The sequence below is a fragment of the Brachyistius frenatus genome, unplaced genomic scaffold (genome assembly GCF_029030835.1).
Source record: "Brachyistius frenatus isolate BFR_SWC_R1_liver_20210118 unplaced genomic scaffold, ASM2903083v1 Contig_293, whole genome shotgun sequence".
In the NCBI taxonomy this organism is placed as follows: Eukaryota; Metazoa; Chordata; class Actinopteri; family Embiotocidae; genus Brachyistius; species Brachyistius frenatus.
The window spans coordinates 244,173-269,623 of record NW_027210892.1 but is presented as its reverse complement, the minus strand read 5'-3'; the positions used below and the strand labels follow the sequence as shown (position 1 = coordinate 269,623).

The 25,451-nt window shown below is 43.0% G+C and overlaps 1 protein-coding gene across 1 annotated transcript in view; it reads right to left on the bottom strand.

Moving 5' to 3' along the window:
* Positions 1-336: 336 nt before the first annotated feature.
* llgl2 (LLGL scribble cell polarity complex component 2) overlaps positions 337-25,451 on the bottom strand; it is a 41,535-nt gene continuing 16,420 nt past the window's right edge. The window contains exons 3-27 of the mRNA XM_069722487.1: positions 21,878-21,975; positions 19,014-19,095; positions 18,761-18,876; positions 18,457-18,615; positions 16,745-16,907; positions 16,514-16,646; positions 16,359-16,413; positions 15,735-15,889; positions 14,277-14,488; positions 13,160-13,227; positions 12,923-13,076; positions 10,973-11,077; positions 9,372-9,467; positions 8,307-8,503; positions 7,366-7,513; positions 7,105-7,252; positions 6,849-6,965; positions 6,581-6,747; positions 5,694-5,958; positions 4,044-4,194; positions 3,927-3,952; positions 3,601-3,648; positions 3,128-3,170; positions 2,048-2,109; positions 337-1,145 (exon numbers count right to left, since the gene is read on the bottom strand). Of these exons, the coding sequence (XP_069578588.1) occupies positions 2,070-2,109; positions 3,128-3,170; positions 3,601-3,648; positions 3,927-3,952; positions 4,044-4,194; positions 5,694-5,958; positions 6,581-6,747; positions 6,849-6,965; positions 7,105-7,252; positions 7,366-7,513; positions 8,307-8,503; positions 9,372-9,467; positions 10,973-11,077; positions 12,923-13,076; positions 13,160-13,227; positions 14,277-14,488; positions 15,735-15,889; positions 16,359-16,413; positions 16,514-16,646; positions 16,745-16,907; positions 18,457-18,615; positions 18,761-18,876; positions 19,014-19,095; positions 21,878-21,975 (2,946 nt within the window). The 3' untranslated portion in view covers positions 337-1,145; positions 2,048-2,069. The remainder of the gene's footprint in view (positions 1,146-2,047; positions 2,110-3,127; positions 3,171-3,600; positions 3,649-3,926; positions 3,953-4,043; positions 4,195-5,693; positions 5,959-6,580; positions 6,748-6,848; positions 6,966-7,104; positions 7,253-7,365; positions 7,514-8,306; positions 8,504-9,371; positions 9,468-10,972; positions 11,078-12,922; positions 13,077-13,159; positions 13,228-14,276; positions 14,489-15,734; positions 15,890-16,358; positions 16,414-16,513; positions 16,647-16,744; positions 16,908-18,456; positions 18,616-18,760; positions 18,877-19,013; positions 19,096-21,877; positions 21,976-25,451) is intronic.

Here is a 25,451-nt window from a genome sequence, read left to right as displayed (position 1 = left end):
GATGTAAAAACTATAAGTCAAAAATACAAGATGCCACGTGAAAGTTGAGTTACCAAATAAAAATCAATTATGACAAAAAAAAACAACAACTACAAAACCAAAATTATTGGACACAATGTCAAATTTTTTAGGTTAAAATTTGTGACTTTGAGTAAAAACTGTGATGAAGTATAAATTAAGATGCTTGTCAAGATCTTGACTAAAAAAAAAAAAAAAACTTTAGGCACAGAACAAAGTTTTGATTGAAAAAAAGTAATCCTGACCCCCTTTTCTTTTTAACAGCATTGGCTTCAAAGCACATGAATCCTGAGTCATTCTATTATTTTACATAAAAAAATAAATTAAAAAAACCATTTAGTATCTCAATCTTTGACGTTGGATCTCATGAGTTTAACTTAAAATTAATATTGGGGTAATGTATCAATTATTATCAACAGTACAGATGTTTTGGTGGCATCTCATTTTTAATCTAATGTCGCATCATGTGAATTTAGTTTTTTTCTAATCACTAAACTTTTAATCTTTTTCTTTTTCCTGGCACAAATGGGCTTCCGTATAAATGTAAGATTTCAAATAAAAAAAAATTAAAATAAAAACAGGCACAAATCACAAAATACTTTTGTCAACATTATTCAGATCATCCCCCACATGTCCTCCAGCTTTGTGTCCCTGTGAGGAGATGAAGGCTCGAGAGATGCAGGCGGAGTTCGGTGATTGAAGACTCAGGTCCAGGCTGGCGGTGATGAAGGCCTTCAGAGAGGTGTGAGGATTTAAATGGCGTCTGCAGCAGCCGTACGGTTGCTGGTTGGATGGATTGAGGCGTTGGTCACTAGTCAGGAATGTGCTTCATGTAGCTTTGGGTTAAATGGTCGCGACCACGCCGAGGCGACAGTGTGTGGTCCTTAGGCACAGCTGGTGTCTCCCTCCACCCTCAGCACCACCGCCGGGAGCCCCGCGGTGTCTCTACGGGGGCCCAGAGCTCAGAGTCAGTGGAGGGGAGGTTGGGGTGGGTGAGTGGGCGGGGTCGGTGGCAGTCACTGAGGCGAGGGGTCAGGGGTCAGTAGTAGGTGTGTCAGCTGAGCTGGGGGCGAGTGCTGCTGCAGGACGACTGCGGTCTGCTTCATACACCTCAGCATGTCGGCTCTCTGAGGACACAGCAGACAAACTCTGAGCCTGAAACTGTCCACGACGTCATGATTCAGGACCTAATCACTCCCTCCAGGAAAACTGGTGGTCCTAATAATCAACGCAAATTCAAGCAAACTCTGCAATATTTGCGTAGCTTGCAATGTTTTTAAATTCCTGCAATTTTTTTCACACTAAAACATCGTCATCTGAATCTGTGCTGAAAATGTTAACAACATAAAGTAGATCTTTTCAAATAAAACGGACTTTATCAACAGAAATAACATTTAATCAGAAAGTCTCTGCTCCTGTTTTCATCACCAAATAGAACAAGAGGAGAAACAGGAAGTGAAATGTGTTCTTCACATTAAAATGATGATTACATCTTTGTGATCAAAGGAAGTGATTCCATATTACTGGATGTTAAATGAGTTTTGTCCACACGTCCAGTTGTCAGAGACGTCTCTTTGTTTGTTTCATCCAGCAGGTCTATGTGTTGAATGAACATGAATTAAACAGCATCTAAAGCTCTTATTTTGAAAGGCTGATGTAGTCCTTGTTTCTATATTCCAGTCACAGACGCTCTGTTCTGGAAACATATGCAGCTTTTAGGACCTTTTAGGAGGACCTTTTAGGAGCTTTTAGGACCTTATGTAACTAAAATATTTCTGTGATGTGCAGCAGGATTATTATCACAGGACGTGATCATATATTTATTCTTTTATCAGGTAGTGCTTAAATTTTTTTTTTTTTTCATTTTTCTTTCTTGACTAGCAATTCAAAAAAACTCACTTAAAACCCAAATTAAATTGCAATTTTTAAAGCAATCTGGTGCAAAAATCTAACAGTTTTGATCACAATAATCCTCAAAAACTCCTGGAGGGGCTGATGAATGAAAAACATGCCGCCACTTTATTCTCACCTGGACCGTCCAGAGAAGCTTCTCAAGCTACAGCACTCTTCACATTATTCTCCAGGAACGACCTGCAGAGCAGACAACACTTCATCAGCAGGACAGTTACAGACGGGATGCTACATGTTCACTTGTAATTCTCACTTCTAAAGTCCAAAACACCAGCTCACACTTTGTTAGGATTTGTTGTTCTGGTTCTTTTGTACTGAATTAAATTGTAAATTGATTGAGAGAACCAAAAGTCAAATTGAGCGCACATGAAGCTGATTCTGCTTCTGAGTGTTTGACCACTGGAGGTACGCGAGGCTGGAAGAGAGCCCTCTAATGAACGGATGGTTCTATTAATTAATAAATGCATTCAGCATCACAATAACACTTTTGGTGCCAGACACCTGTTTCAGTCCATCTCAACTCATCTGAAAGAAGAAGCATCAAAGTTGGTCATGAAGAACCGTCACAGAAGAACTGAGTTTAACAGGCTTTCTCTGAACGTCAGATTATTATTCAAACATTATTTCATCATTCATTGAGGCAAAAACAACAAGTCAAATTTCATATTGATTCAATACTCTAATGATACTGTAAGTGGTTCTTGTGTTTTTTTAAAGAAAAAACTCCACCTCACTGAACATCAGGATTTTTAAACATTTCTGCAGTTTAAGTGCCTTTATTTAAACACCTTCCATGTATGTTGATTTCTAGCTCAATGTCACATCTATTACAAACATGAATATCTATAAAAAAAATAAAACTTGGCTGGGATGAAAAGTCTGTAGTGAGTTCAGTTGATGAGAACGACCACAGAAGTGCAGAGTGGAGGCACAGCTGCTTTTATTGGAACATTTCAATCAAGACAAACAAAGATAAATAAAATGGACACAATATCAATATTTCCTCTAATATCACTATATTGTGACAGCCTAACTCTGTACTAAATGTATAAGTAAAAATATCTGTCAAAAATCTAAAAGACTTCATATTTAACATTTTCAACTGTTTACTGAGCAGCGAACTTCAGAGCCGCTCCAATTTATTAATAAATATGAATTCATGAAATGATTGTCACAGACTGAACGGACTCATACTTACGTCTGGTCTCCTTCTAGTGACTTCTGGATCTCCTGAAGGACTTCTGCAACAAAACACAACACCACTGTAACTTGCAGTCCTTTAAACACAACACAACACAACACAACACAACACAACACAACACAACACAACACAACACAACACAACACAACACAACACAACACAACACAACACAACACAACACAACACAACACAACACAACACAACACACTGACATCAGACCTGCAGCAGCAGCGCAGCCACAACAGGAAGTCATGCTGAGTGACGGCTCAGCTGTCCAGCTGGCTCACTGAGCACAAAGCTGACAGCAGTTCAGAGCAGCACATGATGCAAACACACCTGAAGCCAGATGCTAAAAAAATCCGAACACAGAGACTGAAGAGCTCCTCTGGGACTTCTTCTCCTCCTCCTCCTCCTCATCATCATCATCATCATCTCTGAGTTTCACTACATCCTCCATGTTCAGTACTCACTCTCGTCATTCAGCAAAGCATGCTCCATAACACGTCTAGCTGCACTCTCTGGAACACACAGCAGCAGGCAGGACACACGTCAGTAGTCAGCCACAAACAGGGCGTGTGTGTGTGTGTGTGTGTGTGTGTGTGTGTGTGTGTGTGTGTGTGTGTGTGTGTGTGTGTGTGTGTGTGTGTGTGTGTGTGTGTGTAAACAGGCAGCACATTAGCACATGCACAGAGTTAACATCAAACACACGTAAACATGTGATGTTCCTCAGTGAACATGCACATTTAGTATGAAGCTGGTTTCTATGACTACAAAGTATCTGTGAAGGACACGTTACCTGCGTCCTCGCTGTCCTGTCTGATCCTAGAAGGACACAGAAGACAAAGACTCATCAGTTCCTGTGACAACTCATCCTGGAAGAAGATGAAAACACAGAGACTTGAACTGTGCGTACTTGTGAGCAGACGAAGCTCCGTCGGACTGGAGCCGGCGCTGGTGGGCGGAGCCTGAGTGGAGAGGAGCCTCCACCAGGCAGCGAGGCTCCACCAGGTGGCGGGTGGACAGAGAGAAGCGTTCAAACTCAGACGGAGAGATCAGGTAGAAGCCTGGAGGAGGAAAACACCGGCACAAAGGGGCTTTTAAAAACAAGGAGGAGCAGAGACAACTGGTACAGAGGAGAACACAAACAACATGACTTCTGTGGACTTAAAAACAGGACAAACACTTCGTCCTTTTTGTTTCTGGGCTGCAGAAAGTAGACTTTAACAAGCTTAAGAATGCAGCAGCATTCAGAGCTGAACACTGGAGGTCGAATCTCCGTAACAAATCCACTTCAGCATCAACATACCAAGTCTGGTGCTGTGTACCAGTGTGAATGGGAAAGCACACACACTGTGGCCCCGCCCCCGTTCAGCAGGGCCTCTGTCGGGTCGAGCCCTTCAGAACGGCGCTAGAAGGTGCAGCGCTTGAAATCTTAAACTAAGGCAATGGGACACCACTCAGGATCCCAAATTCACCTCCATTATTCTATTAAGTCTCAGAAATAGAAATATATAGTATGATGACCAAACAGTGAAACTCAGAGAATCTGCTGTTTATGCTCACAAACAAGACTTCATTCATCTGTTTGAACCAGAAATAGTTGTATTATCCCAAAGATGCACTTCCAGATTACAAAACAATGTCAGCCATTTTTCACGTTACGTTGTTTCGGTTTGTCTTTTACGTCTCCATTTGCTTCTTAAAGCGCTCAGTTTGGAGGGCTGGATGACCCCTGAATGAAACAGGACAACCTGCAGAGCGGAGGGCCGAGAGGACAGCTGGGATTGGACCCATGTCAATAACCGCAGTGAAACCGTATTGACAATTTTCAATGGGCTGTTTGAGGCTGTAGTTGCTGAGGTCTTCACCAAGATCCATCCATCAGTGATGTCATCAACCATCAGTGATGTCATCAACCATCAGTGACGTTATCGTTGGTTTGTGAACGTTATGAATCCTCCAGTTCAGATTCTGTCCGTCACCATCTTGTTAGTTCGGAGCGGTTTGGAGCAGGAAGTGACCATATTTGGACGAGCTGGGGGAGGAGCCAGCGGTGGATCTGACCGATCTGATTGGAAACCTGACGATACTACGTCCCGCCCACCGATAGCTGTAACCTGACTGCACCACAGGCCTGTCAATCAAACAGACACGCCCCCAAAAACAGGTCTTCTTGAATCTTCTTTTCTAATGAATGAGGGATTATTTTCAGATGGACCTCCAGAAAACTAATAAGAAGGAGTGACTTTAGCTAACAACACCGAGATAACTGATGGACACATTTTATTCACTTTGGATTTGATGAGAGAAGTTGAATGGGAGTCTATGGAGCCGGAGGCTTTTTGGAGCCGACCTCTAGTGGCACTCGCTGGTATTGCAGCTGAAGACACTCCTGGATCGGAACCATTTTACAGACCTGAAGATACAAACACTTTTTTATCCAGTCTGGTCCTCACTGGTGATGTACTGTAATATATTATCTTGTGATTGGGCGCTCTACAAATAAGACAGAACTGAAATAACCTCAGTTGGTCCAGCGGTATAAATGTGGGCGTGTCTTTACCTTGTCCATGCTTCGTGAAGACACAGGAGGCGATGCCGCTGACGTCCTCTCGGCGGACACAGGGGTAATGAACCTGCATCTTCACGTGCGGCAGTGACACCACATGGACGTCGCCCTGATTGGTCAGAACCACCAGGCCGCTCTCGCCGTAGTCCTCGGTCCGACTGCTGCCGAACCAGGCCACGCCCACCCGTCGCACTCGGGAGCCGTCCACGGCCGTCAGCTTCAACTTCATCTTCGCACTGACCTTCGGCAGCGTGAACACCTGAACACACAGGAACACACCTCAGTTTGAAGTCACATCAGTTCAACTTCACATCTTTTTAACAAAATCAGATCTTCACCGAGAGAAATTATTGTGGTACAATTTAAGCAGCAAATTTGAGATAATGTGAAAATATATTTAGAGGTTTTTATTTGTAAAGTGTTCAGTTCACTCGTGTTAAAAAAATTCCAGGGTTAAATTTTTTTTTTTTTTTTTTAAATCAGCATTTTCTAAAGCGATGAAGGAGAATCCTTCAGGAAGCAGAAACTCATTTTTAACCAGCATTGATCGTCAAATCTCACCGGTAGCAGATCACGTCCGCTGTATCAAATCAATGATCAAATAATGTGCTGATTATATTATCAAATAGTATTTAATTACTAAATTGGCAGAAGACACTGGCAGTCAGCATTTTTCAGATCATCATGTGATACTAAGAGTTGACTGACAGATGGTGGGAGACACATCTGCTAACCCCACAACATTAAGACTACAAACAACCCACAATGCAACACTGGCACTCTCCATTCAAAAAGAACGTTGTGAAAATGGAAGTCCTTGAACATAAGACCGACCGGTGGCCCACGCGCGTGCAGGTGACACTGGTGTGTGTGACTCTGACCTTAAACTGTTCCTCCGATATGACCAGCAGGTGATGTGATCCCTGCATGTCCGGTGAGCGAGCCAGGTCGTGGGCCACCTCCAGAGGTTCAGGGAGCGGAGCCCCGTGACCGTCCAGCACCACGATACCAACCACAGGCGCGCGGTGCATCAGCTGGATTTCCTTGGCTGAAGTAAAGGAGGCGGGGTCAGAGGAGAGAGGCCGTTACAGCAGGAGGACAGAGGTCAGAGAATAGTCCACCCACATGTCATAACCTTGTGTTCCTCACCTGGGTGTGCGGTGATGGGCTCGTCTGCTCTGTGCTCGACAGGAGGGAGGCGGAGCATGTAGGCGAACACACAGCCACCATTAGTCCCCGCCCATAGGGAGGGTGTGTTACGTGAACCTACAAGGAAATAAGGAGACGTGAATGGAGATGCTCTGAGGGACATCAGAAGGGACAGAAACCTTTTGTTCATGTGAAATGATCCGTTTCCTGATGGGCCGTTTTATTTTCAGGCTAAGTGTTGGATGAGGAAACTCACTGTCTGAGAGGAAGGTGTCGGCGAAGTAGAGCGTCCGTACGAGGCCGGTGAAGGAGTCGTCTGAGGAGCGAGCCTCGATCTTCCTCTGGACGGGAGCCAGCTCCATCTCCGCCAGCTCCGCCTCCAGACGAGCGTTGGCCTCCTGCAGCTGCTTAGAGAGGAGAGACGTACAGACGTGAGGAGGTGGACAGAAGGACCTGGACGTGAAGTGTGGACAGAAGAACCTGGACGTGAGGAGGCCGAGCGGCTCGGCGCTGCTACCTTGGCAGCGTTGTTGACGTGATGCTTCCTCAGAGAGACTCGGCTGCGTCGGATCCTCCTGAAGGACTGGCGCAGGGACTTCTTGATGCTCTTCACTCTGGACAGAGGACCCTCCATGGCCAGCTGGTCGCTCGGGTTTAGTGTGCACCTGCAATTTGGAAAAAACATAAACTCATTAGCAAGATTATCAAATGTGTTAATGTTACCTCAAGAGTTCAGATATTTATTGCTGGTTGCAGATATACATTTCCTGTAGCTACTTCACAATAAAAGCCCCCTGCTGCAACTTCCTGTATCTGTTTCAAATTAAAATTCCTCATTTCTAATTAAGTATGAACCAATGTGTAATTTCGTGTGTGTCTTATTGCAAAGATGTGTGTGTATTAGTACACGCAAGGATCACAGAATGAGCAAAATAACCTGCACTTAAAATGTAACGTCAATATAAAAATAATTTCGTTTCAATGGTTTAAAAAGCTTTCAGACGTTTTAACCCTTTTGTAACCTCTGGGACATTTTTTCTACATTTCATTTTTGATTGCTTGATCATTTTGGTCGTTAATGTTGTATTTCAACCATAGTTTTCTGTAATATGTCTAAAATACACAAAATAATTACACCGAGTCACTTAAGGACAAAACAGTATTTTAAAAAACTGTCAAGAATAAAAAAAACAACTTCAATACATCTGTTTCAGTATTTGAAGAACGCTGCCTGTCTAGTAGATGCTGTGATCTTTGACCTCCTCACACACACACACACACACACACACACACACACACACACACACACACACACACACACACACACACACACTCTCTCTCACAGTTTACAGATGTATCTAATAAACTCTGTTACTTGAACTTTTTTCCAGCATGTAACTCTGCAGCAGTCCCAAACTGGAGGAACCTCCACGTACACATACAGCTGTGTCTCCTTACTTGATGAGGACATTGTTCTTCTGTTGGTAGTCATACAACCCGAAGCCGTGGCTGGTGCCGAAGCCCACCAGCTTCCACTCTGAGTGCAGGGTGAGGGCGGTGACCACGGCGGGGGGCTGACACTGCACCAGAGCGAAGGGCTGGAAGCCCGGAGGGAACATCACCGGCTCCTCACGCACGTCCAGCCGAGTGTGGCCCTAAAGGACGAGAGGAGGATTCAACTGCTGCAAGAAGTCCAGCGTTTGATGGCCAACAATGATAGAAGGACAGAAACCCTGCTGTTAGGTAAATATAAGAGCTGACATGTATTTGTCTCTCCGATCCACTGTTGTCTTTATAAATGCAGCTGTTTTGGCTGCCTGTCCAGCATAAAGGTTTTTACACACCAACAATAATTAACACCAAAATGTGAAACACTCGCCAGCATCAAAACTATTCAAACCAGCAGCGATGCCAAATTCAGTCATGACAGTTTTTCCCCCAAAACATTTAAATAGTTTTGTGTTCGCTCCTTCTTCAGAAAAAAACAATGAATTAAAAATATGGCTAGAATATATTTCTAAAATGTTTTTCAGGTTTACCACAATGGGAGGAAAACTAAAACACTGGTGAAACATCCGCTACTCTTTCTTTAAAGCGACACGGAGAAGCTTCAAAGTCATCATGCAGCAGACAGATAGACAGACAGGCAGACAGTCAATCTGAGAGGAGGAGTTTAGTTTGGAAATATTTCAGCTTCAGACGTGATGATTCAGGTCAGCTGACCAAAAACACCTTAAATCGGCATTTTTCTCCCCAAAAATGAAACTTTTCCAAAAAAAAACCTCTGACTTGGTGTTGTAGAAAAAACCTGCAGAGACCATCATTGGACTTGTAGTGGTTCTGTGATGAAGCTACATCTAAATCTTTCTGTAACTGAAATGCTTCCCAGCAGCAGACACTTCTTCTTCTGTGGTCTTCTGTCCTCCGTTGCTCTGTGTGTGTGTTAACATGGATGGAGGTGTTTTTAAAGTGGCCTCTCTGCAGATGTTTGTCCTGTTAAAGACACCGACTGAGTCTCTTTACCTTCCAGCGGAATCCTTCTTGGCCCTGAAGCAGGTCTATAACTTTGGCTTCGACCGTCTGCTCTGCTGCCTCGTCGTTCAGCTCCAGCACCAAGATCTGCAAACACAAACACACCGTGAACCAGCAGGATGACGTCACGTCCAACGAGGCCTCGGCGAAGGACATAACATAACGAATATCAGCAGCCCCCACGAGGAGACGAGTGATACTCAGTCACACTGTAGATTAAATGGTCACAGATGTGTGCGTGCAGAGATGGATTTTGATGTGGTGGATTTTCATAGTTCGGACAATCAGTTCTTTAAATAATATGCGTGAACAAACCGACTTCTCACTCTACATACGTGTGCGTGCACAGATCAGAGAATGGAGGAAACAACACAGGACTTTAACTTCCCTCCAAGCACTTCATGAAATATTCTTTCAGTCACGTATTTAAACTTTTACTGTTGTTGTTTGACTCTTTCTGTCCGTGGTAGAAAACGTAATGAAACACAAAAACAAAACATCCCTAAAACACACGTTTAGTCATCATATCATCACTCTGCTTGAAACAAATCAGATTTTCTCCAGGTTTCAGGTTTTTTTAAACTCACTTCTGTCTCACATTTTTCACCTTAAAGGAGCAGTTGGTAGGATTTAGAGACATCTAGCAGTTGGTTTCTATCTGCAACAGATTGCCCCTGCAGTGTTGATGTGGTCGCTGCGACCCTGAAGCTTCAGTTACAGTCAGCTATTTGTGGAATGTTTAACCATTAGCGTTCAGTGGAGCCATTAAACCTGACGATTTATTCACTCAGCAGGAAACAGTCGACCTTTGAACAAACTAACAGCTCTCCGGTTCACTTTGTTCATGCACCAATGCTAACAGGCTACTAGCTCCACTAGCTCAGTGTCAATCATCAACTGTTTATAAAAAAAGGACGTAAGACTCTGAGGAGGGAAGCCAAGCCAATGCATTCATTAAGATGTCCTTCACTATGTCCACTCCTGATCAGTGTCCTGGTGGTGGAGGTCCTTCTAATTGGATGTCAGGCCTGAAGGAGAGCGTTCAAATGGGACAGCTCACAAACCAGTGGGTGACATAATGATGGGTCGCCATCAATTAAATGAGGAATCAGCACATCAATTTAAAAACCATAAAATAATAAATCATGATAAATCCCCTGTTTTAAGATGGATGTAAAATACTGAACTTTGTATCGGAGATGTTTTTTTCATTAAAATGATCAGGTAAAAATCCTTAAAATAACATCACTTCCTTTTCTCATTAAAAATCGCAGAGCGAAAATGAAAATATAATTCATCTCTAAAGTTTAACTGCTGGACACTCAATGTTTCATACTTTCCCATTTAAGTCCATTCTTGATGTTTACAGACTGAAAGCTTTAAGTGTCCAAATCACACTTGTGTAAGTTGAATGGGACCAAGATCAGCTTTCAAATTGTGATGGTACAAATAATGCTTGTAGAGAAAGTCCAACCCTTCAACTAAAGAACAGCCTATTCATTCAAACTCGGAGACATTATTTTGCTACACTTGCAAAAAACATTAGGAAGGGTTTGACACCTACAGTTTACTACTAAGAAACAAACAGTCACCTGTCCAGCGGTGCCGGCTACAGTCAGATAACCGCTGTATTTACACAGATGGATCTTCTGGATGCCGAGCCGCGGGTCGTCACTGTACGGGTCGAAACAGCCCACCTGGAACGAAACATGTCAGGAGGAGCTTCAGGGAAGCACTTCTTAAACTGGAGGCTTGTACTACACAGAGTTAAAAAAAAAAAAAAAGAGTTGAGAATAACAAATTTAAAAAAAGGTCAAAATGAAAGCAGTGGAGGCTGAAATATCCTGACTGACATCAGGATCCTGTGTTATGGATTCCCCACATCCCATCTGACTGATGGAAACTCTCCCTGGTCAACAGCCTCATCTTTCAAACACCACATCAACAGTTAGTATGAAGGTATTTTTGTGTCGTTAATATGCAAACAAATTTCTCACACTGCAATAAAAAAAATCAAGTTTATCAGTAAAAATATATAAACTGAAATAAAATGATTACATTTCACATAAATTTGCTCAGTTTTGGTCACAGATTCAGAATTTTGCTTATGAAACTCGACTTTTTGTTTACGAATTGAAACCCTTTGCCAGTTGAGTTGGATGAAGTGGGCGGGACTACGTCGGAGACGGGAGTTTCTATTGGTGGTTTGACTTGGAGCCACACAGCCCAGCTGCAGACACACACCTCGCTCCCTCCGACAGCAGAGGACTGTGTTGAGCTGCATCATGTCTGCCTACGTCATTGTTATTATTATTATCATTATTATTGCTCTTTACTGTTGAAATGTTTTCAAATGTGACAGCCTGACTTTTGAAAGCAAAAGTTTTTGATTCGTTTTGAAGTCGTTTCATAAGCAAACTTCAGAATTCTGTGACTAAAACTAACAAAACGGTGAGCAATTATTTGTTGGAAATGCAAATAATTCTATTTTCAGTTCATATATTTTTACCTACAAACTTGTTTTGATTGCAGTGCGAGAAATTTTCTCTCAAAACTGTTATTTTTGCTCGCATAATAAAGACACAAAATAAAGATACTTTCCTAGTTTGTGGGATAAACTGTGCAGATCGAAGCCCAGACTGAGACAGAACAAACTGTTGAACTGCTTTCACACACTGATCATGCTCTGCGTTCTTGGTGAGCTCGTCTCGCTGCGTACAACTGGTGGAGTCGTCCTTGAAAATAACAGAGTACACAATCAAAGAGGCACATTCTGGTTGGACCAGCGTGGACGGTCCACCTCTGATCTCTGTCCAACAGCGACCCGTGTCCTTTCCAGACAAGCAGTGCTAGTTAAAAGGAGAGAAGCTGCCCTGCCCAGCCTGTCCCAGAGACAACAGGACATAATGACACGTCTTAAACTGGAGATCCTTCGCTCAGTCAGCAGTTCACAGGAAACCTTTCAGAAACCATGGCAACCCTTTCTGACTTTCTTCCATAACTCCACATTAGAATGAAACCTGATATAGAAATATAATTACACCCTCAACACCTCTGACTGGGACAATAATAAACTCCACATGTGAACCAGACTATGATTAAAAAACTGCCTAACATTTTTTATTTCATTTAAAATTTTTCTATGTATTATGATAAATATTTTTGTCCCTATTCACTTCATCTACCTCCGTTCCTTGGAAGGAGTTTTAATGTGTCCAACCATTTTTGTTGTGGTCTGTATTACTAATACAGCCACTAATATCCTGTCTAAATACTTTATAATAATAATAATAATAATAATAATAATAAACTCTATTCATATCGCACCATTCATACAAATACAGCCGAAGGTACTTTACAGCAATAAAAAAAAGAGTTAAAATAATATAAAACTGTATTAATAATATTTCTCCGGTGTTCACCTGAAGAAAAAGTAAAAAGATGTGTAAAAAGGAAGAAGACAGTCATTTCTCTGCAGATTGTGTATTAAACACACACACACACACACACACACACACACACACACACACACACACACACACCTTCCTGAACGGAGGCCACTCCCCCTCGGCGCCTTGGTTCAGGTTGTCGTTGGGGTCGGCGTCCGTGTGGAAGACGGCCGCCGTGCTCAGCTTGTACATGGGACACAGACAGACTCCCGACGCGTCCCAGAAGCGCACGGTTCCGTCCTCGTGTCTGTGTGGACAAACAAACATGATCCCGGTGAGACGGTGAGCATTGTGTCGGAGGGGACATGTATGACGTGCAGCTGGACAGACCCGGTGAGCAGCAGGTCTCTCTGCGGAGGATCCGGAGCCAGGTTCTGACCACCTGTTACCGGCCACGGCTGACATGGAGAGAGGGGAAATGAGAGTTTAGCTGCGAGTCCAACTTAATGCTGTCTGTTCAACCAGAAACGAAGGAATGTGTCCAGCATGCCGTACATGATGAAGAGCCCTGCAGGGGATTGTTCAGAGACACGGAGACGCTGGTATGTACCGACGTCTCCCAGCAGTGTCACCTGATATCAGGACTCACAATCTCAGGTACTGCTCGTGTTTCTTAAAACACACTGTTTAAGATTTATAGTTTTCCAAAGCAGGAACGCTCTGGCTGAATCACACTGTCTGGTATACTGTAACTGTCCCACTGGACTAAACAGGGATTTAAACAGGAAGATATGTTTTAAATAAAATCTGTTTCTACTGAAGTTATATCTGCTGAGATGAGACACTTAGAAAAGGCATCATTTACCACATGGAACAAATAAAATATTCCTTAAGACTCCAAAAAGAAGTCTTTAGTAAAAGATGGAGGCCTGCCACTATCATATTATTATATTATATTAATTATATTAACACAATGAAGTGGTCTGAATTATACCTGGATCACTGTCTTCCCAACTTAATGCACCTCAATGTGCATTTACATCCACTCATCACTACACACACAACTCCCCTCCCTGATCCTTGGTTTCATGCTGTTTTGTTTGTTTTTCATTTGGATTCTTATCTTTTCTACGTTGTATAGTTGTTCTATTCCAAGGACGAATGCTTTTTTGGGGTTTTATTTTGTTGAACTGTCAATAACATAAATAACTTACAGCTGTAAAAATAGAAAAAAACAAAACAAAAAAACAGTTGGAACATTTGTGAATTTGACTGTAGAAGTTTCTGAAACTTAAATAAAAACTATGTTAAAAAAAAAATTGAGGTGAGACTTTATTACAAGATTATGGACATCTCAGTAAATGATAATAATCATCTCATGACTCTTCAGTCAGTTACATTCGATAAAGTCATTTATGGCTTGAAACGTATTATCAAATCATTTATTTTGAAAAACTTTAGAAGATTAAGCATCCAAAATGAAAAGGTATGTTTAACATCTATGTACCCTTTTAGAGTAGTGTGTGCTCTGCAGCTCTCCAGCAGCGATGACCCTCTCCCACAGTTTGAGTGGGATGGCGGAGACGTGGTGGGAGCAGGTGATGGCGGAGCTGTGGAGGGGAACCAGGTAAGGTGTCTGAATGACCGGCCAGCCCTCCGCCTGCAGGTCAATCACGACCAGCTCCTCCTCCACCAGAACCACCAGCGCTCTGGGATCTCCTGCAGGGCGAGGGAGAACAACAATCCTTACATGTTATGAACTGCGAGATGTTAAGTCTCTGTTGTTCTGACTGTTTTCTTCTTCTGTTGGGCTGAAGAGTAAATCTGAGAGGTAGTAAAACATCTCAGCTGAATCATACTTTAGACTGAAACCACTTTAGTGAAAGCAGGACACCCAAACGGCATGTTATGTTTTGCATTGTTAAACAGCGGTGCATCCTCCTGACGATAAAATATATTTTTTTGTAAAGCAACAAAAGTAATTATTTTAACTTAGTGTTGTTTACCAAAATGTGCATTGTTTATGCTTAAGGTTTACCAGATCAGGTGAACACACTCCCTTCTTTTTTCTTTTTTTTTTTTTTTACTGGGAAGCACCCTTCATCCTTACGTTTGCAGGCACTTTATTGCATGCAAACTCTTTCTGTGCGGAGTTTGCATGTTCTCCCTGTGCTTGCGTGGGTTCTCTCCGGGTTCTCCGGCTTCCTCCCATCATCCAAAAACATGCACCTCAGGTCAGGTTACCTGGCGCCGCGCTAGTGGCAGCCTGCTGCAGCATCTCCCCCCTGAGAGCCCCCCTGCTGTAGTGAAGAAATTTCCCCTCGGGGATTAATAAAGTGTATAAAATAAAAAATAAAAAAAAATAAAAAAAAATAAAAAAATTGTTTTTGTGGTACTTCCACCTCTTGAGCAGTGGAACAGTGACACCTTTGGTGGGACTGTGTATTGCATCACCTGGGTGAATGAAAAATAAACTGCTCCATAGTGCTTTTAGTGGGAATGGGACATGATTTTTAGAATATTCGTTAAAATAGAGAGAAAAAAAATAAAAAAAAATTCTATTAGTGTGCACGACTATCGCTCTTCCTTATTTCCCCTGTTTTTACAGGCAACTGGTTGTAATGTGTTCTTCCAGTCAGAAGGTGGCGGTAATGCATCTAAAAGCTGTCTGCCAGCTGTCACTAAGCAACATGAGGAGAAGAAGAACACCAGGCTCTGGAGCCCCCAGTGTCATTGAAAAATGAAGGGCAAACAAAAAAAACTACAAAATAATCTGGACCTAACTTTCTTGTTTGGAAATAAAATTCTCAGGTTCACAACTAACTAAACAACTAAAGTGTGTGTGTGTGTGTGTGTGTGTGTGTGTGTGTGTGTGTGTGTGTGTGTGTGTGTGTGTGTGTGTGTGTGTGTGTGTGTGTGTGTGTGTGTGTGTGTGTGCAGGTGTGTGCAGGTGTGCATCTCCTGCCTGTGTGCTGTGGTCCATCGTTGATCACGAAGAAGTCGATGATCCTTGAAGTGAAGTCCAGAGCCACGTGGGTTTTACTGTGGATCACTGTGATACAGTGTCGGTCCCCGTAACTGGCCCTGGGCATGCCTCCGCTGAACAGCAGGAACGGAGGCCTACACACACACACACACACACACACACACACACACACACACACACACACACACACACACACACACACACACACACAGTTCAGTTTGCTCAGAAATTAATGTGTAACACTGTCAGTAATGAATTTTACTGTTTTATCAAGTGTGATAAAGTGTGATAAAGTGTAATAAAGTGTGATAAAGTGGGGTAAAGTGTGATAAAGTGTAATAAAGTGTAATAAAGTGTAGTAAAGTGTAATAAAGTGATAGTGTAATAAAGTGTGATAAAGTGTAATAAAGTATAATAAAGTGATAAAGTGTAATAAAGTGTGATAAAGTATAATAAAGTGTGATAAAGTGTGATAAAGTGATAAAGTGTGATAAAATGTGATAAAGTGTAATAAAGTGATAAAGTGTGATAAAGTGAAATAAAGTGTGATAAAGTGAAATAAAGTGTGATAAAGTATGATAAAGTGTGATAAAGTGAACTCACCCTTCTTCTGTGGGGAGCTGAACTATTTTAGAAATGGCCTTGCAGGGGAAATGTCCTGCAGCAGTAAAAAGACGAAACATCATCAGACTCCAGAAAAACTCGTGTCATGTTCGGCTGTGAATGAAAACGTGCAGCGGACGGTTTTTCTTCCTCACCGTAAGGAATGTCGGACTTCTCCTCTTCCTCGTTCACGTCGTCTCCGCCCACCATCCACCGACAGTAGCTGCCGTCGCTGTGTGAACTGAGGATGTAGCTTCCGTCCTCGGTCCACCACACACTCTCCAGTTGCTACGGCAGCATGAGGATGCAGAGGAAATAAAAGATATAAATGAGTGACGGGTATCCTGTTAAAGCCGGAGCACCTGGTCTGAGGTGAGTGACGTTACCTGTGTGGCAGGAATGTGCTGGATGGCACTCTGCTTCTCCACATCCCAGATGACCATGAGACCCCGTCCGTAGCCGATGACGACCTGACTGGGATTGACCGGGTTCTCCTGTAAGGCCTCCACGTGCTCCAGATTCCTGCGGCCGATGTAGTCGTCTGGTACGCTGCAAGAGACGCACGAGTGAGGACAAACAAAGACGAGAGGACAGAAGAACAACAGAGGGACAGAACATCCGCCTCGTTATCGATCTGCAGAGGCTGAGAGGCAGCTGGGTGGATTGTAGTGTGTTTCAGATGGAGACAACAATCAACAATCCCCTTAAAATCCAGAGAACTAGTTTTATTTTTACAGGAGGAAACAACACCAGGAATGTGATTCAGAAATACTTTTCCGTATTGTTTATTAAAGCTCATGTCCTTGTTTCAGTGTATCAGGCTGCACATTTCTGTCCTGGAAGTATCTGAAGTCAAGTTTGAACATCAAGCCTAAACATGACACCCTTGACTCATTCATCTCATCCCGGTATGATTACTGCAGAGCACTGTACTCCTGTCCAACACAAGTTAACATGAACAAACTGCATGACCAGGTCCGACAGGACAGCACATTACACCAGTTTAATTAACACTTCATTGGCTCCCTGTCTGTTTTAGAATAGATTTTAAACATTTTAATGATCATTTATAAGGCTCGCAGGGTGGCTCCTGAATGTATGGCTGACCTCCTGACCCCTACCGGAGATCCTCTAGTAGGTCGTTCCTGGCCATACAAACAAACAAACAAACAAACAAAGACACCTGAAAACTTTCCGTTCAGCCCTTCAGTTGTGGAACGACCTGCCGGAAGACATCAGGAACACTAACACACTCTTAAAAATCCACCATTTCATTTTCCTGTTTTATCTTTATCATTGTAACGTATTAACCTATTGTGTTTTAAATGTATGGAAAGCGCTTTGTAAACTATTTTTGAAAAGCGCTATGGAAATAAAGTGCTGCAGCATCAGGTGTGCTGGGACACACACCTCCACCCTGCTGCTTCTCAGAGGCTCCAAAATACAATTAAAACTGACATGAAGCAGGAAACTGGATGAAGTTTAGAACAGTGTTGTTTGTTTTAAACACTTGAAGGCTAAATGACACTTTATTGTAACAGTAATGTTTTTCCTTGTTATTTATTTCACCTCAGCTGCTTACTTGTCACTTTTTTTTCTTTGGCACGAGATTATTTTGTTTTAAATAACACTAATGTATTTTTTATTCAGTAATGGCTCTGTCTCACTCTTGTTTACTAAAATATATTTTTTTCAAATAAACTACGTTGGATTATTTTTTTCCTTTGTATTAAAATTAGTATGGAGAATTGTAGACTCTCAGAGGTATTGGTGCTGACTAACACATTTCTGGTATTGTGACATGTCTCGTTGACATAACAACTACTGTAACAAAGTGCTCATACAGCAGACTGAAGAATTAAGTGGTTCATCTTTACTCAGCATTCATACAAACATCTGTTTGTACCACAGCTGACTACAAGTACTGTATATGGAGCTGGAGCATTTTTATTTCCCTTCTGGCTGCGTGGTCCTCAGCACCAACTTTTCCACCCAAATGCACCAATCACAGCCAGGCATCAACTCTGACCATCTCCCAGGAGATGCAGTCAAACCGTTCTATCTCACACACACTACAATGTGTTTTGCAGTTTCCCACCTGCTGGCGACTTGGTCCAGACTGATGTTCCTCTCCTCCAGCTCTCTGAATCCTGGGACCTCCACGATGAACACATGACCTCCTTCTGTCCCCAACAGCAGCAGCTCTCCTGAGGAGTGAGCCAGCACCGCCGTCACTCTAGTCACGCTCGGAGGGGCGCTGAGGAGGACACGAGGACAGAGGTTACACCAGGGATAATTTTACAAATAATTATTCCAAGAACTAAATCAGGAACTTTAAGTCCTTGGTTCCTGAGAAGGTTCCTGTTTAAAGGGGTAAATGAAGGGTGTATGAAGAGTTATACCCCGGTGGTCCAGTCAGCGTGAAGCGGCCGATCTCCAGAAGTTCAGAGAGTCCTTTGTGACCTCTTAAAGTCCACATGTGCAGACTGTTGTCATCCAGCAGAGTCACCAGTTCAACCTGAGTGAGAGACACAAACAGTCAGAGTGCAGATCAGTGGGAAGTTATTTTATTACTGCAGCTTTAAAAAGCAGAACTGCTCCCAGCAATGTGTGTGTGTGTGTGTGTGTGTGTGTGTGTGTGTGCTCTCACTGTACCTGGTGGGGCATGAAGTGCACCTGTGTGACAGCAGCATTCTCATCATGGAGACCCATGAACTCCACACCTGGGGCTCCGTACCTGCCCGCTGGTCAAGGAAACACTGGACTCATGATGGACAGCTTGTGTCAAAATACAGTTTCACCAAAGCTCCATTAACATCACAGTGAGGAAGGAAATATTCAGTCAGATTACAGGATGTGTCTGTAATAAACAAAAGGACTCAGCCGAATGAGATGGCCAGGGGGAGTCGGAGCGTTGAAGAGGAGGCAAATATACCGTGGTCCAATCCCAATGTCCCTAAACCCTGAACCCTGAACCTAAACCCTCAACCCTGAAGCCTCAACCCTGAACTCCGAACCCTGACACCTGAACCCTCAACCCGAACCCTCAACCCTGAACCCAAAACCCTGAACCCCGAACATTGAACACTGAAACCAGAACCCTAAACCCTGAACTCTGAAACCTAAAACCAGAACCCTGAACTCTGATCCCTGAACTCTGAAACCTAAAACCAGAACCCTGAACTCTGATCCCTGAACTCTGAAACCTGAACCCTGAACTCTGAAACCTGAACCCTGAACTCTGATCCCTGACCTCTGATCCCTGAACTCTGAAACCTAAAACCAGAACCCTGAACTCTGATCCCTGAACTCTGAAACCTAAAACCTGAACCCTGAACTCTGATCCCTGAACTCTGAAACCTAAAACCAGAACCCTGAACTCTGATCCCTGAACTCTGAAACCTAAAACCTGAACCCTGAACTCTGATCCCTGAACTCTGAACCCTGAACTCTGATCCCTGAACTCTGAAACCTAAAACCAGAACCCTGAACTCTGAAACCTAAAACCAGAACCCTGAACTCTGATCCCTGAACTCTGAAACCTAAAACCTGAACCCTGAACTCTGATCCCTGAACTCTGAACCCTGAACTCTGAAACCTAAAACCAGAACCCTGAACTCTGAAACCTAAAACCAGAACCCTGAACTCTGATCCCTGAACTCTGAAACCTAAAACCAGAACCCTGAACTCTGATCCCTGAACTCTGAAACCTAAAACCTGAACCCTGAACTCTAATCCCTGAACTCTGAAACCTAAAACCTGAACCCTGATCCCTGAACTCTGAAACCTAAAACCAGAACCCTGAACTCTGATCCCTGAACTCTGAAACCTAAAACCAGAACCCTGAACTCTGATCCCTGAACTCTGAAACCTAAAACCAGAACCCAGAACCCAGAACGCTGAACTCAGATCCCTGAACCCTAAAACCAGAACCCTGAACTCTAAATTATGAACCCTGAACTGTGAACCCTGAACTCTGATCCCTGAACCCTCACTGACGTCACAGCTGCAGTGTTTGAGTTCATGAAGGCTGAAATGGTATAAAAGATCAAATATAGGATACTCCATCACGCTGCTTACATCTAAACTCCACACCTCCATTAATATAAATTAATATATATGCGTTTGTTTGTGTGTTTATCCAACACTCAGTAAAGTCATTAACATGAGTAAATTGATTGATTGATTTAAATACAAACTACTTTACAAACACAGTAAAGAACCACAGCAGCAGCAGGTTCTGTCCCTAACAGATAAAAACCATCCATGCTCGGTTTGTTTACATTTTGTGAGCAGCGGAACAACCACATTTAATACGTCACCAATTTTGCTATGAACTGTGGGTAATTCCCTCAGGTTAAGTCTGCAGAAACGTGGATTTACAGAAAGGGTGCTTAAAGGGCTCCAAGTGTCTCCAGAGAGTCCTCATGGACTGATGATCTGACAGCAGGACAGTCCTGAACCCTGGAGGACTTACAGGGGACACCTTACAGTCTGAGTGTGTGCAGGTGGACGCTGGGACTGGGACTATGTGAGGTGAATTTGACTGAAGTCATGTCCTCCTTCTTCGAGTTATAACTCCATCAGTCCTGAACAAGACTGAAAGGGAACATTTTGGTAACGAAAGCTGTTAGAAAAATGAAGAATCAGAAACCATTCATCTGATAAAGTGTTTGAGGGCAGAGAAAGTTTCTATATTTAACATCATCATCACAGCCTCGTGCTCTGGTACTTGTCATGTATTATAAACAGAATAGTTTTGTCCACATTAGGTTCCTGTAGGAATGATGACTACATGTTTCCAGTCAGCTGATTGGTCAATGAGTGAGCACTGGTTTTATTGTGTACTGTCTAACCTAAGTCTGACTGCCTGGTTTCCATGGAGATTTACCTCAGTTATCTTCATGTAAAAGAACACGGCTGACAGTATACTGAGCCGGGAATCTGTCCATCAACAGGAGGGATGGAGCTGCAGTGGATCTGACCCTGACCTCATTGTAAAGAAACTGACACAAACGTCATGTTATCTAATGATTTGTGTGCCGCATAAAAAAAAAACAGAAGCTGCTCTGTCCTCTGACTTCGCCTGAAGCCTCCCGCACTGACAGATTCTGCTTTATCTGATCCCTCTCGCTGATTTATCCAGAGACAATCTGCTGCATTGTGTGAATGGATTGGCCCAACGAGAGAAGGTAGCGTAGTTATCAAAACCACCGTGTGAAAGGGGAGAGTGGAGCGACTGGCTCCGCTGCATCAATGACAGGAATTGTGTGGAAGGCTGCTGCACACAGACAGAGACAGAGACAGACAGACAGACAGACAGACAGACAGACAGACAGACAGACAGACAGACAGACAGACAGACACACACATGTCTGATGATGCCAGGCAGCGTTGAGCAACAGCGTGGGAAAATGAAATACCTGAAGTACACGAGGGTTCAGCGTCATCACACCCGGCACGCCTCAAGTTCAAACACGACGCTTCCTCCCCGGCAGCACGGATTCAGTGAAGGATACAGTTTGATGGCCCCGGACCGGGTGCCGATGGCCAGCAGCTGCAGGGAGGGACTGAAACCCAGAGCGCTGGGCTGGTGGGGGAACCCGTGCTCCACCGTCTGAGAGGGAGGAAGAGGACAGACAGGAGGACGGTGAGACAGACACGAGAAACCACGGCACAACGTTCAGCTTCTTTCCTGCGGTTCCGTCACCGCTGATGTTTGGATTTATGTATTTGTTGAGGTTTATGAATCAGGATAAAAACGTCAACAGTAAAGTGGGTCATTAAAAAGTAACGCTGTTCCATTTCAAACTGGCTGGATGAAACCTTAAATGAAAGCAGGACTGTGTGTGTGTACGTCTGCAGGAACAGAGAGGCCTTCTGTCGTCACATTTTTTAAATGTTGTGTGTCTGCAGGGTTCAGCTTCATGAATCTCAAATTGCTGTGAAACCACTTCCAGCAGAGCCGATTCTTAAAAGTCAAATCAGAGGAATCCATTCATGTTTCTGTTTTTTTCCTCTCTACTTCAATATGTTGTTTTTTCTTATCAAGAGATATTTTGCAATTTGTTTCTTCAAAGAAATTATTTTAGATTACTTCCACATTATCACTAATTTCCACGTTCTTCATCACCTATTTGTATCAGTTAATTTCATCAACAAAAATTATCACGGAAAATATATGTTAATATGAATGTTAGTTGATGACAAAAAAAATAAACTTTGATAACAAGAACAAAGACTAAATGCACTGTTTTCTGTCAACAAATCAAAACTGGAGGCTATGCACATAACCAATGTTCCCTGAGGGAGGGAAATGAGGTACAGCACATCAGGATGGGATCACATCCTCACCAACCTGAAGAGCTTATTTCATCACACCCATACTGGACATGCATAGAAGGACCCGTCCTCCTCGGGGTAGAAAACATGCTGCACAGTCTCATCACTGTGTATTTACATTTGTGTGTTTGTGTGTGTGTGTGTGTGTGATCCTTCATTCATCTGACAGCTGGATTTTGATGCATGTTAACTTGCTGTGTGCAGGATGTTTTCACTGCAGACATTTTGGTAAAGCACAGGTGTTTAAATCGGTGGCTCGGTTCTATTAAGACGTGACAGTGAACCTGTGTGAAGGCAGGATGTCCTCAGTGTTAGGCCCAATACTTTTTACTTTGTACATGCTTCCATTAGGAGATGTCATCAGGAAGCACTGCATCAACTTCCATTGTTATGCAGATGACACTCAGCTATATCTTTCTATAAAACCAGATGAAACTAATCAGTTAGTAAAACTTGAAGCCTGTCTAAAAGACATAAAGGCCTGGATGACCAAAAACTTCCTGCTTCTAAATTCAGACAAAACAGAAGTTCTTGTACTTGGTCCTAAACACCTCAGAAACTCTTTCTGTAATCACTTAGTTACTCTAGATGACGTTGTCTTGGCCTCCAGCAAAACAGTGAGGAACCTTGGAGTCATATTTGATGAGGATTTGTCCTTTAGACACCATATAAAGCAAATCTCCAGAACTGCCTTCTTTCATCTACATAATATTAATAAAATCAGGAAAATCCTTCCTCAGCATGACGCAGAAAAACTAATTCATGTGTTTGTTACTTCTAGACTAGATTATTGTAATTCCTTGTTGTTAGGATGTCCAAATTACTCATTAAAAACCTGCAGCTGATCCAAAATGCTGCAGCAAGAGTACTGACAGGATTTATCAAGAGAGATCATATTTCTCCAGTTTTATCTTCTCTTCACTGGCTTCCTGTGAAATCAAGAATAGAATTTAAAATTCTCTTGATGACTTACAAAGCTCTACATGACCAGGCTCCATCATATCTTAGAGATCTTATAGAACCATATAATCCTAGCAGAGCACTTCTCTCTCAGTACGCTGGTCTACTTGTGGTTCCCAGAGTTTCCAGAAGTAGAATGGGAGGCGGAGCTTCAGTGTTCAGGCTCCTCCCCTGTGGAACCAGCTCCCAGTTTGTGTTGGAGGGGCAGAAACCCTCTCTAGCTTTAAGATTAGACTCAAAACGTTCCTTCTTGATAAAGCCTATAGTTAGGGCTGGCTCAGGTAGACCTGAACCAACCCTTAGTTATGCTGTTATAGGCCGAGGCTGCTGGAGGACCTCGTTACATGCTGAGCTTCTTTTCTTTCCTCCTCCTCTTTAACTGACTCATACCTCACCATCTTCTTCTCTCCCATAGTTTCTTCTTATTATCTGTTGTCTCCATTCAGTTCCTTCACTCGTGTAGTTTCTCTTCTTTCTTTTCCAGATGTTCCGTCATGGAGCTGCATGTCCCTGCTCTGTGATTGTCGTCTCCACCACCAACAGTTCTTCTCTTGTATCTCTATGCTGTCCTTTTCTCTCTCTGCTCTCCTCTCACCCCAACCGGTCGAGGCAGATGGCCGCCCACCTCTGATCCTGGTTTTGTTAACAGATGCTCCGCCCACCTCTGATCCTGGTTGTTAATAGATGCTCCGCCCACCTCTGAGCCTGGTTCTGTTAACAGATGCTCCGCCCACCTCTGAGCCTGGTTCTGTTAACAGATGCTCCGCCCACCTCTGAGTCTGGTTCTGTTAACAGATGCTCCGCTCATTTAACTACAGTCTATTACTGTTTTTGTATTTAACAGATCAAAGTTAGAAGTGTCAGTGTAAACCCAAAATGACAAAACAGTTCCTGAACAAATGACATCACCTGGTAATATTTGACAAATCCTGTATGTGACGCTGAGATTCTTAACTTCAATAGATATTATATTATATAATATATTATATTCAAGTAAGCAGGTTACACTCTGTTTTCTCTGCAGCATTTCACATGTGAAGTGAACCTGGACAGATTTCTCTGGTACGTATTTATGTGTCAGCAGGTTTCTGATCAGCGGTTTGTGTGCAGCAGAAGACTGCAGACGGAGAGAACAACCAGCAGAGAGATGATTATATGGAGGGATGAGTCCTTGTATTTCAGAGGATCACATCCAAAGTCTGAGTCAGATGGAAACTAACACAACGTGGCCAGTTGAACTGCATGCAAGCTATTTTCCACCTCTGAACATGTACGTGTTCACACTGAGCTCCACTCTGCTCCCACACACACACACACACACACACACACACACACACACACACACACACACACACACACACACACACACACACACCAGGTTGCAGTTTAGCGCTCTGCTTTGACACAGCGATATTTAAATGTATAAATAGTCTGATTTGACTGTGAAGATGCATTTTCCTGTATTAGCAGCATTCCCTAAACATTGTTTATATCGTTATTTTTTGATCTGTCTAAGACAACGACAACACTATTGACAGGATGGATTAACGATCTCCCCTTACATGTGTCTGCTCCACACCGTGTGAGCATAGCAGAGTTGAAACACAGAGATCATAAACCAGTGCGACTATCATTGCCTGCTAAACGCAGCACAGACTCTCACACCGAGCGGACAAAATTCATAAATTTAGTAAATAACATCTTAAAAATATTGCAACAGCACGGCCAGAACTTTAAAGCAAATATCTGTCATTAAGTAAGTGAGAGATTCAAGTTTCAGCGCTGGACGTC